We start from the raw sequence: 13959 nt of genomic DNA on the forward strand, positions 1-13959 counted from the left end.
GGTACGAGAAGTGAGGGGTGTACCTGGGATGACTCATGGGTGTGCATACCACAAGCACATTCACATGTGGAGGAGGGGGTACATGAGCTGAATTCTAAAGAATTCTAAATCTAAGTGTAAAGGCTGGGGAAGAAACTCAGGCAGGATGCCCTTTCCCACCATGATGATAATGGACTAAACCTCGGAACTATAAGCCAGCCCCAGTTAAATGTTTTCCTCTGTAAGAGTTGCCACGGTCATGGTGTCTCTTCACAGCCATAGAGCATTGACTAAGACAGTCACCCTTAGCTACACAGCAAGTTCAAGGCTAGCCTGGGCTATAAAAAATCCTGTCTTTTTTTTGTTTGTTTGTTTTTTGGAAAGGGTTTCTCTTCATAGCCTTGGCTATCCTAGAGCTCAAACTCACCAAGAGCCATTGGCCTCTGCCTCCCCGAGTGCTGGGATTAAAAGTATGTGCCACTTCCCTGCAAGAATTTGATCTTTAAAAAAAAAGAAATCCAAGGAAGTCACAAATAGCCATCACCTCCCACTCCTTAGAGACAACTCACCCTTGAAGTTGCTTCCGGTGCAATGTTAAGAGTTATAAGAAAAATCACTTGGACAGATACAGTTTTCAAGCCCTTGGTGGCTGCTGTGGGCTGGTAGCATTCATTCCATCCGGGAACAGCAGTTACAACTTACCCTCTCCAACCCAGTGTTGAGGCACACGCCCTTGTGTCCCAAAGGCTCCTCCGACTTCAGAGCTGCAGGCATGTAGCAGACATCATTGAAACCATTTCTTCTCCCTTTGAGAAGATACTATAAACTTTATTACAAACTTTGTTTACCTAAGAGTCCAGAGGAATTTGTCCCTGACCATGGGCCAGGCTCCTGTCCTCAGAGCTTCCGTTTCTTCCCCTGTGAGATGGGGGCACTGGTATTTAGTGCCCCCATAACCCCCCTCTTTGTATTCTCATGGCTCTTCACTGATTCTCCGCTTTCCCCGTGACCACAGAGGTTCCTGCCGGGCTGACACTACAGAGCTAACACAAGTGCTGTTCCACATGAACCATGTCACTTCCCAGAGCCCCAAGGGATGCAGAGGCTACAGGGATGCCGAGGCAGTACAAAACGAGAGGGCCGGTGGGACGAGCTTCTGTTCCCACAGAGACTTGGTTCCTGCTCATCTTTAGTGAAGCCGGAGAGGATCTTTAGTGAAGCCAGAGAGGTTCATGACACTGGCAGCAGCAGCCTGCAGGGAGCTTAGGAACCTGATGGTCACCACTGAGGAGATCAGGAGACAAGGGGTCACAGGTGAGGGCCAGAGGGGCCTTCTCTGGGCTTCCGGACCTCGCTGTACTCTGCCTTCTGGTCCTGAGGCAACGAAGCAGGATTCCCCTTGGCCTGAGAATCCTGCCCCTGGGAATCAAATGCCACCAAAGTATAGTGAAGCTCTTCCTGGGGAAATGCCTGTAGAGAGAGAGAGACCCCAGACTCAGGCCAAGAGGGAAAGGGCACATACCCTCCTCAACCGCCCAGAACTGGACTCACTGGCCCTCCTGGTCAAGCCACAGTGGAAAGTTCCCACACTGGGTATATCATGGCCAGCAGAGGTAGCCATAATGGCACAACAGTTCTCAGGTTTACTAGCTATGACTGGTCATGGGCTGACTAGTCGCAAGTGGAAAGGAAGTTAGCTTCCAACCCATTTTGCAATCATTAGCTACAGGTGATGCCAGGCTGTTGCTGGTCCCAGAGCCGGGAAGACATGAGAACATGTTACATGATGAAGGAATGGGCCTTTCAGACACATGGCTAGGCACCATCTGAGTGGCTACAGACAGCTGATGAAAATGAGGACACTGGGTTCCCTGCCCACAACTCATCCTCAAAAGACACCTTCACGGAGCTGGAGAGATGGCTCAGTGGTTAAGAGCACCAGCTGCTCTTCCAGAGGACCTGGGTTCAATTCCCAGCACCCACATGGCAACCCACACTGTCTATAACTCAGTCCCAGGGGATCTGACACCCTCACACAGACATACAGACAGACAAAACACCAGTGCACATGAAATAAAAATAAATGACTTGTTTTAAAAAAAAAAAAAAAAAAAAAAAAGCACTGTCCCAAGTGAAGGGAAGCCATAGTTCTGGGTGATCCAGGAAGGTTGTGGACTAGAACCTCTCATTACTGCCCACCCCGTGAAGCAGGGTCAGCAGCCTGGGTTGAATGGGGCCTGAGTGGACACATGCAGGCAGATGAGTCAGTTTTCCAGAGCAGTCTGTCACCCATCTCCTGCCACCCTATAGCACCCTTCAGGGAACCCAAGAAGAGTCCAGTGGGCTCTGAGCCTTGGGGTGGGGGGGAGGAAGGAGACTCCCCAAAAAGCCTTTGGTGTTTAGATCCTTCTCAGCTTCTGTTTGGTCCTCCCTATGAAATGATGGATCACACCCAAGGAGGCTGCCTGCCTCATCCTCCTGTTTGAAGGTAACGGAGCCTAACAGCCACACCTCTAAAGCAGAATTGATACCAAAGAGATGGAGGGCACCGACACAAGGAGAAATTGCCCATTTTGATTTATTGACTGTCAAGGCCACAGAATTGGCCACTCCTATGATCCCTGTACTTCTTATTCCTAGCTCCGATGAACGCAGCTCACCTAATGGCCTCAGCTCTCACTGAGGTCCCCCCTGCCCCATCTTCTGCATAGCTGAGTCAGCATTTCATCCCCTGGCCATCCTCATCCCTACGTGGTACCCTTACATGGCCCAGGATCATCGTGCCAAGGGAGCCGGGCTCCCCAACTTACCACTGTGCTATATTCCACCTCCACCTGACTCGGCAGCACCGGCTCTTCCCTCAGGGGCCATGTGCGCAGCTGCAGGTTCACATACTGGCACTCACTCTGCTCAGCAGCCTGCAGAAGGTCAAGAAGAGTCAGCCATGGAGTCCTTCACTCCCACCCCCGGCCCTCCTTCTCTGAAGACATCTCCCTCCCACTGCACTCTGGGTATCAGCCATGGCATTCCCACTCTTCCTCCATCCTCTCCCTGTTCTCTCTAGGATCCTCCCTTCATCCAAGCCCACTGTCATGGCCAGATGTGAACAGACTGGACAGAACCTAGGACAAGAATTGGTGACTAGTTCTCCAGGTGCTGTTCTTCCTGTCCTGGAAAAATTCCATCTACCTATGGCAGATCCGTCCCTTCTACCAGCCCAGAGATTCCCCCACAGGAGGAGCCTCTTGCCCACCCAGCCACCTTGGCTCACCTCCTGCCGCAGCTCCCTTACCTGCCTGAGGTTCTGGGACAGCTCTGGATTTGTATCAGCTAGGGACAGTAAGAGAAGGAGGAGGTGAAAAGTAGACAGGGGAGGAAGGGCATGCTTCACTCTGAGAAAGGCTTTCCCTGGAGACTTCAGCCATAGGCCTGGGATTTCTAAAACATTCAACAGCAGTGGAAATGCTATAATGTGCTAAGGGCAAAAGTGCAGATTTAAATGGCATGAAATTTTTGTTTTCTTGTTTTGTTTTGTTTTTGAGACAGGGTCTTGCTATGTTGCCCAGGCTGCTCTTAGACTTTCCTAACCCTCCTGCCTCAGCCTACCATATGCTGAGAGGACAGGGATGAGCCACCTTGCTGGTTATAAAGCAAGAGCTTTAGGAAATCACGGGTAGGGCTGGAGAAATGGCTCAGTGGCTAAGAGCACTGGCTGGGTTTGGTTCCTAGCACCCATGTTGATCAGTTGACAACCTCCTGTACTTCCATCTCCACGGGATCTGACGTTCACTTCTGACCTCTAAGAGCTCCCCACAAACACATACACACACGTACAACAGCCCCCCCAACGCACATATATACATAATTCAAACACGGAAAAAGAATTTGAAGAAATCACATAGGCATAGTAAAAGACTGGAAGGAATTTGCATGCCTCTAGTACAGTGCTAATTTTCTGGGTGTAACAGTCCTGGAACCCCCTGTGTCGATCCACCTGCCTCTGCCTCCTGACTGCTGGGATTAAAGGCGTGCACCATCGCCATCTGGCCTGTTTTGTTCTTGGAGACAGAGTCTGTCCCACGTAGTCCTGTGTGACCTTGAAAGCTCTGCAGCTCTGTGGTCATGTTGCCTTCCCAAGCACTGGGATTACATGAACCAACACACCACGTCTTTTTCTTTCTTTCGTTCTTTTGTTATTTATTTGTTTGTTTGTTTGTTTGTTTAATTGCTTACTTATTTTCCCCGAGGCAGGCAAGGTTTCTCTGTGAAGCCTTAGCTGTCCTGGACTCACTTTGTAGACGAGGCTGGCCTCGAACTCACTGAGATCCACCTGTCTCTGCCTCCCAGAGTGCTGGGATTACAGGCATGCATCACCACACCCAGCTTTCTTAGATCTTTCTTAAGGAGGAAGCTATTTTGGGGGGCCACGGTGTCTCTAGGTGAAAGGGCATCCAAGAAGTAGACTAGGACTCACAGAGCGAAGGCTGTCAGGCTGGGAAAGTCCCATGTGGTTAGTGTCGGTCATGTGGGGGCTGCAGATGAGGAGGGGGAGGGGAGGGGAAAGGAGAGTAGGGGGTGGGGAGACTGAGGTTCTGCCCAAGTGACCAAAGCCACAGGAAGCAGGGGCTGGGCACACTGTGGAGGCCTAACAGCCCTGCAGGGACAGTCTCTTGAGAGAATTGGAGGTTTTTTTTTTTTTTTTTTTTAATTAATTTATTTATTTTTATCAGTTACATTTTATTAACTCTGTATCCCAGAATTGGAGGTTTTAAAAGGTCTCAAGGAGCAGCCGCTCAGGGCCCAGGAGAAAGGCCTCTAGGGAGCTATCTCTGGAGGTCTGTAACCACTACACCCAGGGACACCTCCGTTGCTACGCCCACTAGGGTCACCAGTCTTGTGTGCCCTGAGGGTGTGTGCTTAATGTAGTGGCTGTTCTGTGAGCCTGGGACAGAGCTCTGAAGGTGAAAGGCTGTGGCCAGGATTCTCCTACCCTCGAGCAAGGACAGGACACAGGGAATCAACTCACCTTTGACCAGCCGCTTCTGGAACATCCTCCAGGCCAGCACAGAGGTCCCCACCAACAGAAGCAGCAGAAGAGCTAACACGGACAGCAGCACTGGGAGGCTTTAGGGAGAGGGAGTCATTTGTTCAGCGCTGGGAATCGAACCCAGGGCCTCATGCACAACAGACAAATGTTCTACACAGCCCCTGGGTACATCGCCAGACCCTGACTTTCAAAATACATAAAGTCAAATGTTTTCAAAGAGAAATCCGTGCAATGACTCAGTGGATAAAAGAGCTTGCCATGCAAGCCTGAAGTCATGGGTTCAAAACCCAGAACCCATATTAGAAGGAGAGACCTGACTCCTGAAAGTTATGCACACATATACGCTCACACACAATAATAACCTTTATAATTTTATGAAGCTGGGAGTGCTGATCCACAACTTTAATCCCAGTGCTTAGGAAGCAGGGGTAGGTGCACTTTTGTGAGTTCAAGGCCAGCCTGGTCTCACAGTGTGCTCCAGGCTACCCAAGGCTATGTAGAGAGACCTTGTCTCCAATAAATAAATAAATAAATAAATAAATAAATAATGAAGGTCAGCACTATGATGGCTTCTTTATCTAAATCCCACCTCTCACACATACACACACACACACACACACATACAGATATTCACAGATGCAAATAAACACACAAATACACAGATACACATGCACGTGCGTGCGCACGCGCACGCACACACACACACACACACACACAAGCTTTCAGCCCCAACAAGGCAGGGCTGTTCCTGCTGTGAAGGTCTTCAGGTGAGCCTCCGAAAGCAGCACTGGATCCAGCATTTTGGCTTGTCTGGCAGCCACGTCAGGCCCTAGGTGGTCAGAAAACTTGTGGGAAGATTTCCAGGGGTGGGATAGTGAAGAGAGGACAGGCCTTGTTCCCTGGACCCTGGGAGAGAGGCCACATGAGTCCCAGGAGAGCTTTCAATATGGCCAACACATCTGTAGATTCTGACGTCATGTCACAATATCCAGAGGTCGGACACCCCTGCCTAGTGCTGGGGAATGTGCTGACAGGAGCACCTTTGTTGTTTGTGAATGACATTGGAGTGCTACTTATAGCAGTTTCCAGGCCCCAGTCTGTGGCCCTCATGCATTTGGCCTAACACCAAAATATAAATTTACTTAAAATGTGCTGAGGTCCCTGGAGCGGTTGGGTTTTTGCATTGTTTTGTCTTGCTGATAATTTTGTGACTGGACTGCATGGCTCTTGGGTTCGAACTTTTACAGATAACAATGCTGTGCCTGCACATAGCTAAGAGGTGAGATGACAGAATGAGGCTGCTCATCAGGAACCAGTGTGGGGTCAGAGATGCGCCGGGGACTCTAAGCAGCCCAGCCTCCGGAGAGGGGCGGGGTTGGAGATCATCCCCGTGCCAGCCTTTCAGCCTGTGGAGTCCCAGTACAAGCCCTGGAAAGGAGATGGGAGGAGCTCTTGGTGGACATGCAGAGGCCCCTGGCAGGATGGTGCACGCTGACCCTGCTTGAGATGGAGGGTACCATGACACCGCTTGGGAGTCTCCTGGACTGGCCTCACTGTGTCTTCCTTTGTCTCCTCGTGTTTTCTGTTTTGTTTTGTTTTATCTTTTATAATGAAACCATTTCCGTTGGTGATGACCCTAGTGAATTCCCAAACACAAGGGAGTCATGGGAGCCTCCTCATTTACAGCTAAAAGTTAGGAGTACAGGTGACCAGAGCCCTTAACCTACAGGTTTCATACTAACTCCAGTCGGTTCCAGGAGCTGTTTGCAGTGCCAGGGAGGTCAGAGGGAGGGGGAAGAGAGTCTGAACCCTGGAAATTGTTGTTGACCACATGCAGTTTTCTTGGGAGAGTCTGTAGGCATTTTCAGACTCCTCAGTATCTAGAAGGGGGAGCCCAAGAGTTTGGAGTCATGTAGCCTGCGCCCAGCCCTGCATCTTTTGTAACAGCCGTATGACTAGGTAGCTTGCTTAGCCCTCTGAGCTTCAGTTTACTCATCTAAAAAAAAAAATATAATAATAATAATATGGTATGATAATTTGGATGAGAATGGCCCCCACAGGCTCATCTGTTTGAATATTTGGTCCCCAGTTGGTAGAACTATTTGGAAAGGATTAGGAGGTGTGGTCATGATGGAGGAAGTGTGTCACTTGGCTGGGTGGGGTGGCGGGTGTTTTGAAGTTTCAAAAGCCCATAACATTCCCGGTTAGCTCTCTCTGTCTTGTGGTTGTGTCTCAAGATGTAAGTTCTCAGCTACAGCTCCAGAACCAGGCCTGCCTGCCGCCTGTTCCCATTACTGTGGTCATAGATTCTAACTCTCTGAGACTGTGAGCCCAAATAAGCACTTTCTATTATAAGTTGCTTTGGTCATGGCATTTTGTTGTTGTTGTTTTTTGTTTGTTTGTTTTGTTTTTTATCAAGCCATAGAAAAATAAGACATGTGGTAACTTGAAGATCGTCACAAGGTAGAAAAGGAGCATTCTGTGAAGCGCTGAGCCAGGCGCCTGACAGAATGTCACTAGCCCTTTTCATTCCGCTCTCCTTCCACCACACCCTGGGTCCTCCTCAGCCTGAATGCCACCTGTCTTCAGCATAGGTAGGCTTAGTGTGGTCAGTGACCTATGACATCCTACCTGGACTGGAGCCAAGGGCACAAGAGGTCCTAGCCAGTGGGGTATGACACCAGCACATAGCCAAGATGCCTGCTTAGGCCCCTCTGAGGAGAAAGTCCACCTTCAATACAGAAACCAAAGTGCCTTACCCCAAGCTCTCATGCTTCTGGTAGCCCGTCTCCTAAGGGGACAACATGGCTGGGGTAGCCACCTCCAGGTCAGGAACCAGGGTACCTCACCTCAAACCCAGGCGCTGGTCTGGGTGGCCCTCTGTGATGGATCCTTGGATGGAACCCTTGGTGGCCAGGCTGGTGGGCACTGTGATAAATCCTTGGGTGGAACCCTTGGTGGCCAGGCTGGTGGACACCACATCTGTCCCTGAAGATGAAACTACAGATCAAAGCTAGTTAATCTCCTCAGATTCTGCCACTCTCCAGTGGTAGCTTTCCTTCTTTTTTTCCTTCCTTCCCTTTTTCTTTTCTCCTTCCTTTTTTCCTTCCTTCCCCACTCCTTCTCTTCCCTTTCTTTCTTTCTTTCTTTCTTTCTTTCTTCCTTCCTTCCTTCCTTCCTTCCTTCCTTCCTTCCTTTCTTTCTTTCTTTCTTTCTTTCTTTCTTTCTTTCTTTCTTTCTTCTTTCTTTCTCTTTACTTTCTGAAACAGAGTGTGTATGAAGCTTATAGCCCTGGCTGTCCTGAGCTTGTGATCCTCCTGCCTCTGCCTCCTGAGAGCTAAGATCACGGGCATACACCACCCTCAACAGCTGCCAATGGGTTGTTTTTTTGAGCTTATTTCACACCAAAGGATTGGGATGGAGGATCCTACTAAATCAGCTGATCATTGGCACACATGACATAGCTGTCACCCCGAAACCCCCTGAGTCAAAACCACACACCAGCCTCATACCACATGCTGCAGAGACAGCTAACTGCAAAGCTGCCTCCTTGTCCCTAGTGAAAGCTCCCTTTCAACAGTCCTCTACTGACCCTCCACTCAGCCCCCAACACACCCAGGAACTCTGGCTTTCATGGACCACCCCACAGGATACAGAACTCTGTCCTGACCATACCCTGCCCTCTCTGCCTCCTGTCACCTGAAGGACCAGCACCTTCCTCCCCACATGATGCAGCTACTCCAGGATGCATCCCTGACTGCTGCCCTGTCCCTGTCTATCCCTCACCACACACAATGTACTCCCAAGCCCTGAGCTGATTCCTGACTGGAAATTCTTGCCACTTGCAGCTGTCCTGGTCTATAGTGCTCACTAGAGGTACTTACCTGGGACCTCATTTGGGACCACGGACAACACAACCTTGAAGGAGTCATCAATCCCCAAGTCACCATCAATAGGCTTAAACGGTTTATCCACCCCACATATGTAGGTGCCTGCATCCTCCAGGTCGAGGTTCTCCAAGGTCACTGTGAAGGTGAGGTTGTCGGGATGGTCTCTGATGGACACTCGGCCATTCCTAGCTTCTTCTGAGCCTCTGGTCCTGACAATATCGTTACATAGTGGCACAAATGACCTTCTGCACCAGTATTTGTTATTAGTCTTGTATTTCTCCTCATACTGACACTGCACACTCAGGGACTCCCCCACAGTGCCTGTCACGGTGCTGGGGCCACGCAGAGCGACACAGCCTGGAAAACACAAACCTCAGTTCTGTACCTTCACAGCTAGATGGGGAGTAGCTCCTCCAAAATTTCCACCTTCCATCCCTTCACCTCCCATCAGCCAATCACCCCTCAGCAAGTTTTCCTTCTGCCCTGCTCCTTCCTTCAACCTTAATCCTCTCTGTCCCTCCCACCCACCAGGGCCTCATGTTTTCAAACACGCCAGCTCTGGGCATCTCAGGACCTTGGAGAATAACCATCACCACCATCTCCATGTGCTCCCAACACAGGAATATGAACCAGGGCAGAAGAAGGTGACCAGCTGTATGCCCACCTCCCTCAATGCCCTCATGACCCTGTGACCAGAAAGAGAAGTCAGTGGTGGGGGGAGAATGGGGAATCGGCAGGAAAATGGGAGGGTTTGCTCTCTCAACCTAGGTTTACCTCCCTGATTTTGAGGTTCTGTTTTTTAAGGTTTTGTTTTTGTTTTTTGTTTGTTTGTTTGGTTTTAGTTTTTCAAGACAGGGTGTTTCAGTGTATCGTTGGCTGTCCTGGACTTGCTTTGTAGACCAGGCTGGTCTCAAACTCATAGAGATCCACCTGCTTCTGCTTCCCTGAGTGCTGGGATTACAGGCGTGCACCACCACACCCGGCTTCTTTTTGGTTGTTGTTTTGTTTGTTTGTTTGTTTGTTTGTTTTTGAGACAGAGTTTCTGTGTGTGACAAGAGCCCTGGCTGTTAGACTAGGCTGGCCTCAATCTCAGAGATCTGCCTGCCTCTGCCTCTGCCTCTGCGGTGCTTGGATTAAAGGCGTGTACCACCGTGCCCAGCTAAGGTTTTTGTTTTAAGGCTTATTTATTGTATTTGTGTATTTGTGTGTAACTGTATGTTTATATGCACCACACACATGCATGCAGGAGTCCCTGGAGGCCGGAAGAAGGTGTGAGATGCCCTGAAATCAGAGGTAGGTGTGGGTGGTTGTGAACCACTTTGTGAGCTCTGAAAACCAAACCAGGTCCTCTGAAAGAGCAGTGAGTGCTCTCAACACTGAGCCGTCTCTCGGTGACTTTCCTTTTATTTGTAATTATATGTTTATGTGTTTGTGTGCAAGTATTGCACAGGAGTACTGCGCCTGCAGAGACTAAGAGGCATCAAGCCACACTTGTCTCTGAACCCCCAGCTCTGGGGTTACGTATGCACACCAAATCCATTTTTCTAGTGGGTGCTGGTCCAGGCTCCGGAGCTCACTCTCTCCTCGCAGTAAACACCAGTTCCCAGCCTCCTGGGCCCTTCCTGGCCTTCAAGGATGCTTCCCCCTGCAGCACCCCCCACCTCCAAGTAGATGGCTGGCTTCCCGACTTTCCACCTCTGCCCTTAGCATGACACTTTCAAATCTCCTTAAATCCCAAAGAGGGGGGAGGAGTAGAAAGAGGAGGAGGAGGAGGAGGAGGAGGAAGATCCAAACATACAAAAAATAGCCAAGATAATTTTTAAACATCTGTAAATAAGTGAGTAGACCCGGATAAAACCAGGGCTTTTTTTTTTTTTTAATACAAATGGACAATGTAGACCAAGAAATGGAAATGGTTTTTGTTGTTGTTGTTCTTTTTCCTTTTTTGAGACTTTTTCCCCCCTATGTAACCCTGGCTGTCCTGAAACTCACTCTGTAGAACAAGCTGGCCTTAAATGCACAGAGATCTGCCTGCCTCTGCCTCCAGACTGTTGGGATTAGAGATTTTTTTCCTTTTGTGGGTATAGTCATTGGTAGTTCGCTTTGTCCCAGTGGATGACCATGTGCACAGAGGCGGGGCTAATCGATTCAGTGGTTATTTTAAAAATGCTAATACTAAGCCAGGTGATGGTGGTGATGGTGCACGCTTTTAATCCCAGCACATGGGAGGCAGAGGCAGTCAAATCTCTGAGATTGAGGCCAACCTAATCTACAGATTGAGTTCCAGGACAGCCAGAGCTACACAGAGACCCTGTCTTGAAAAAACAAAAAGGAAAAGATAGAAAAAAAAAGAAAAGGAGAAAGAATTCACATCCTTCCTCACCAATACATGCCTCTCAGGGTCTCAGCACGGCCACTGTACACTCACATTGTACCACCAGACCTGCCCTCCTTCGTCCTATTCTAACCCATCCAAAATCCCTCTCAGCACCCCTCCTGGGCAGCCACCAGCCTTCACTGTGTGATTCGTCCCTTGTCCTGGCAGCTGAATGTAGTACCAGATCCTGGTCCGTCCCCCCACACACACACACCCAGAATTCGGACTTTTGGTCATCCACCTAACACGGAGGACCAGCTGCCACCTTCCGTGTTGTGCACAGAGGAATCCCGGTCCCAGAGCCTCACAGGGCATCTCCCGAGGCCTCCCTGCCCTCCTGGACAGACAGCCTCCTCACCTGGAAGCCGGAAAAGCAGCAGCAACAGCGTGGGCAGCCATACAGCTGAGACCAGTTGGGTCATTTCTCCCACACGTGGGTCACCAGCAGCCAGGCCACTGTCGGCTCCACGGTTCAGCCCCGTGGGGGTGGGGGGAGGGAGGTCAGGCTCCGAGGCCCCCACTTCTGCTTTTCTTTGTGTCTTTTCTTACTTCTGTTCCTGGAGCTACTGAGAAAGTGAAAGAATCTGGAGGAGCAGAAGCCAGTGGAGGAAGCCCGGGTGAGGCGCAGCCCTCATGACTGCCAGGGTGAGACCTGTGGCTCTCAGGCCTGCTGGCCCCTGCTTGGGTCTGGCTCAGCGCACAGGGCCCAGCTTCTTTCCGATTGGCACCCTGTCACTCCTCACTTCCTTGTGGGCAAGGATGGCAGCTTTGTGTGTGTGTATGTGGGGGAGCTTTCTGGCCTGCTGCCCCTGCCTGGGTGGTGCCTACCGTGAGACCTTCCATTGCTCCCATGAACCCCAGCTCTAGCCTGAACCCCAAAAAGTTCCTAAAGTGTGCCTGGTGTTAGAAATGTGTCTTCCATTTGTCCAGGGGCTCTCCAGGCTGTGACTTTATTTCTTGTGTAGTCCCACTGAACCTGAAGCAGGGACCCAGACAACTGGCAGGTCCCGTCTATCCCCTGTCACTGAGACACCATACATGTACACATGTATCTCCTGTGAATCCTTCCGGTTCATACAAAATGGCACAAAAGCCCATGACATTCTGACCTTAGTGTAAAACAGGCCACCTGATAGCTAGTTATTATACTATATTAACTAGCTAGTATATTATACTATATTAACTAGCTACTAATGTATATTATATATAATGCATATTATATACTAATTATATATGTACTGTATATGTATTTTATATACTATATATGTATTATTATATACTAATATATAATATGTATTATATACTATATATGTATTAGTAATAGATATTATTTGTTAATTATATAATACATATTATATATATATATATATATATATATATATATATATTAGTAGTTATTAAACCCATAGGCAGCCCTGTGCCAATGATGAGGTCCTTAGAGTGCCCTCCTTCCAGATCCTTCTGAGCATCTCATGCTCTCCTACTTCCTACCACAAATGGCCCCGTGAAGACACTTTTGAAGACACTTGCTTGTTATGTTGCTTGAAGGGTAGAAGACAGAGCCTGGCGGTCCTTGAGGGAATTTCTCTGATGGCCAAGCACAGTGGCAGACCCCTATCATCCAGCTACTCTGAGGGCTGAGCCAGGAGTGTTGCTTGAGCCCAGGAGTCTGGAGAGACTTGGTCTCAACCACAGACACACCACCCTATGACAATGATAACTAAACTTTGTGCTCCAGATACTTGTCTTGGTCAGTGTTCTAGGGCTGTGAAGAGACACCATGGCCACAGCAACTCTTATAAAGGAAATCATTTAAATGGGGCTGGCTTACAGTTTCAGAGGTTTTGTCCATTGTCATCATGGCAGGGAGCACAGTGGCATGCAGCAGACATGGTGCTGGAGAGGTAGCTGAGAGTTCTACAACCAGATCAGCAGGCGGCAGGAAGAGAGGGACTCTGGGACTGGCTTGGGCTTTTAAAACTCCGAAGCCCACCCCCAATGACATACTTCCTCTAACAAGGCCACACCTCCTAGTCCTTCCAAATAGTGCCACTCCCTGGTGACCAAGTCTATGAGCCTATGGGCGCCATTCTCATTCAAACCACCACAATACTTTTAATAATTAAAAACAAAACAAAACAAAACATTTCAAGCTGGATATGGTGGCATTTGTCTTTAATTCTAGCACTTGGGAGACAGAGGCAGTAGGATTTCTGTGAGGCCAGCCTGGTTGACATAGTGGGTTCCAGGATAAGCAGAGCTACATAATGAGACCCTATCTCAAAAAATCAAAATAATAAGCAGGGCACAATGTCACACACCTATAATCCCAGCACTCAGGGAGATAGAGGCAGGTGGATCACTGAGTTTAAGGCCAGTCTGATCTACAAAAGTGAGTCCAGGATGGCCAAGGCTACACAGAGAAACCCTGTCTCAAAAACTAAAATAATAATATAATAATAATAATCAAAATTATAAAGCATTTGTATTTATGTGTATGTGTGTGCCTGCTTATCTGTATGTACCATGTATGCAATGGAGGCTAAAAGAGGGCACCAGATCCCCTACAATTGGAGGTACAATTGTTATTTTGTTCTATTTTCGTTTGTTTTATTTAGCTTACACTTCCATCACTGAAGAAAGAACTGAGGCAGAAACCATGGGAA

The 13959-nt window shown here is 48.9% G+C and overlaps 1 protein-coding gene across 4 annotated transcripts; it reads right to left on the bottom strand.

Moving 5' to 3' along the window:
- Positions 1-766: 766 nt before the first annotated feature.
- Cd300a (CD300a molecule) lies at positions 767-13237 on the bottom strand. 4 transcript variants are annotated; one of them, XM_060386436.1, is made up of 8 exons: positions 13125-13237; positions 11652-11856; positions 8911-9273; positions 7876-8026; positions 5006-5103; positions 3272-3309; positions 2790-2897; positions 767-1449 (listed from the first exon to the last, which is right to left on the bottom strand). In XM_060386436.1, exons 2-8 carry the CDS (start codon positions 11713-11715, stop codon positions 1288-1290), a joined length of 984 nt encoding a protein of 327 aa, XP_060242419.1. In that variant the 5' UTR covers positions 11716-11856; positions 13125-13237; the 3' UTR covers positions 767-1287. The 4 variants fall into 4 exon arrangements, with proteins under 4 accessions (XP_060242419.1, XP_021490777.1, XP_021490784.1 ...); XM_021635102.2 differs by lacking the exon at positions 13125-13237 and having other exon boundaries at positions 7876-8014; positions 11652-11999; XM_021635109.2 differs by lacking the exon at positions 13125-13237 and having other exon boundaries at positions 8911-9125; positions 11652-11983.
- Positions 13238-13959: the final 722 nt, after the last annotated feature.

Source organism: Meriones unguiculatus, chromosome 7 (genome assembly GCF_030254825.1).
Source record: "Meriones unguiculatus strain TT.TT164.6M chromosome 7, Bangor_MerUng_6.1, whole genome shotgun sequence".
Classification (NCBI taxonomy): Eukaryota; Metazoa; Chordata; class Mammalia; order Rodentia; family Muridae; genus Meriones; species Meriones unguiculatus.

What these genes read in the sequence shown, in the direction of transcription:
- Cd300a (XM_060386436.1), bottom strand. Translation starts at nt 11,715, where the DNA reads ATGACCCAACTGGTCTCAGCTGTATGGCTGCCCACGCTGTTGCTGCTG. An exon ending in CCAGAAGCGGCTGGTCAAAG is followed by an intron (nt 3,310 to 5,005) that starts GTGAGTTGATTC and finishes TACTGTCCCTAG; the next exon opens with CTGATACAAATCCAGAGCTG. An exon ending in TGTCCCAGAACCTCAGGCAG is followed by an intron (nt 2,898 to 3,271) that starts GTAAGGGAGCTG and finishes GACCTTCTGCAG; the next exon opens with GCTGCTGAGCAGAGTGAGTG.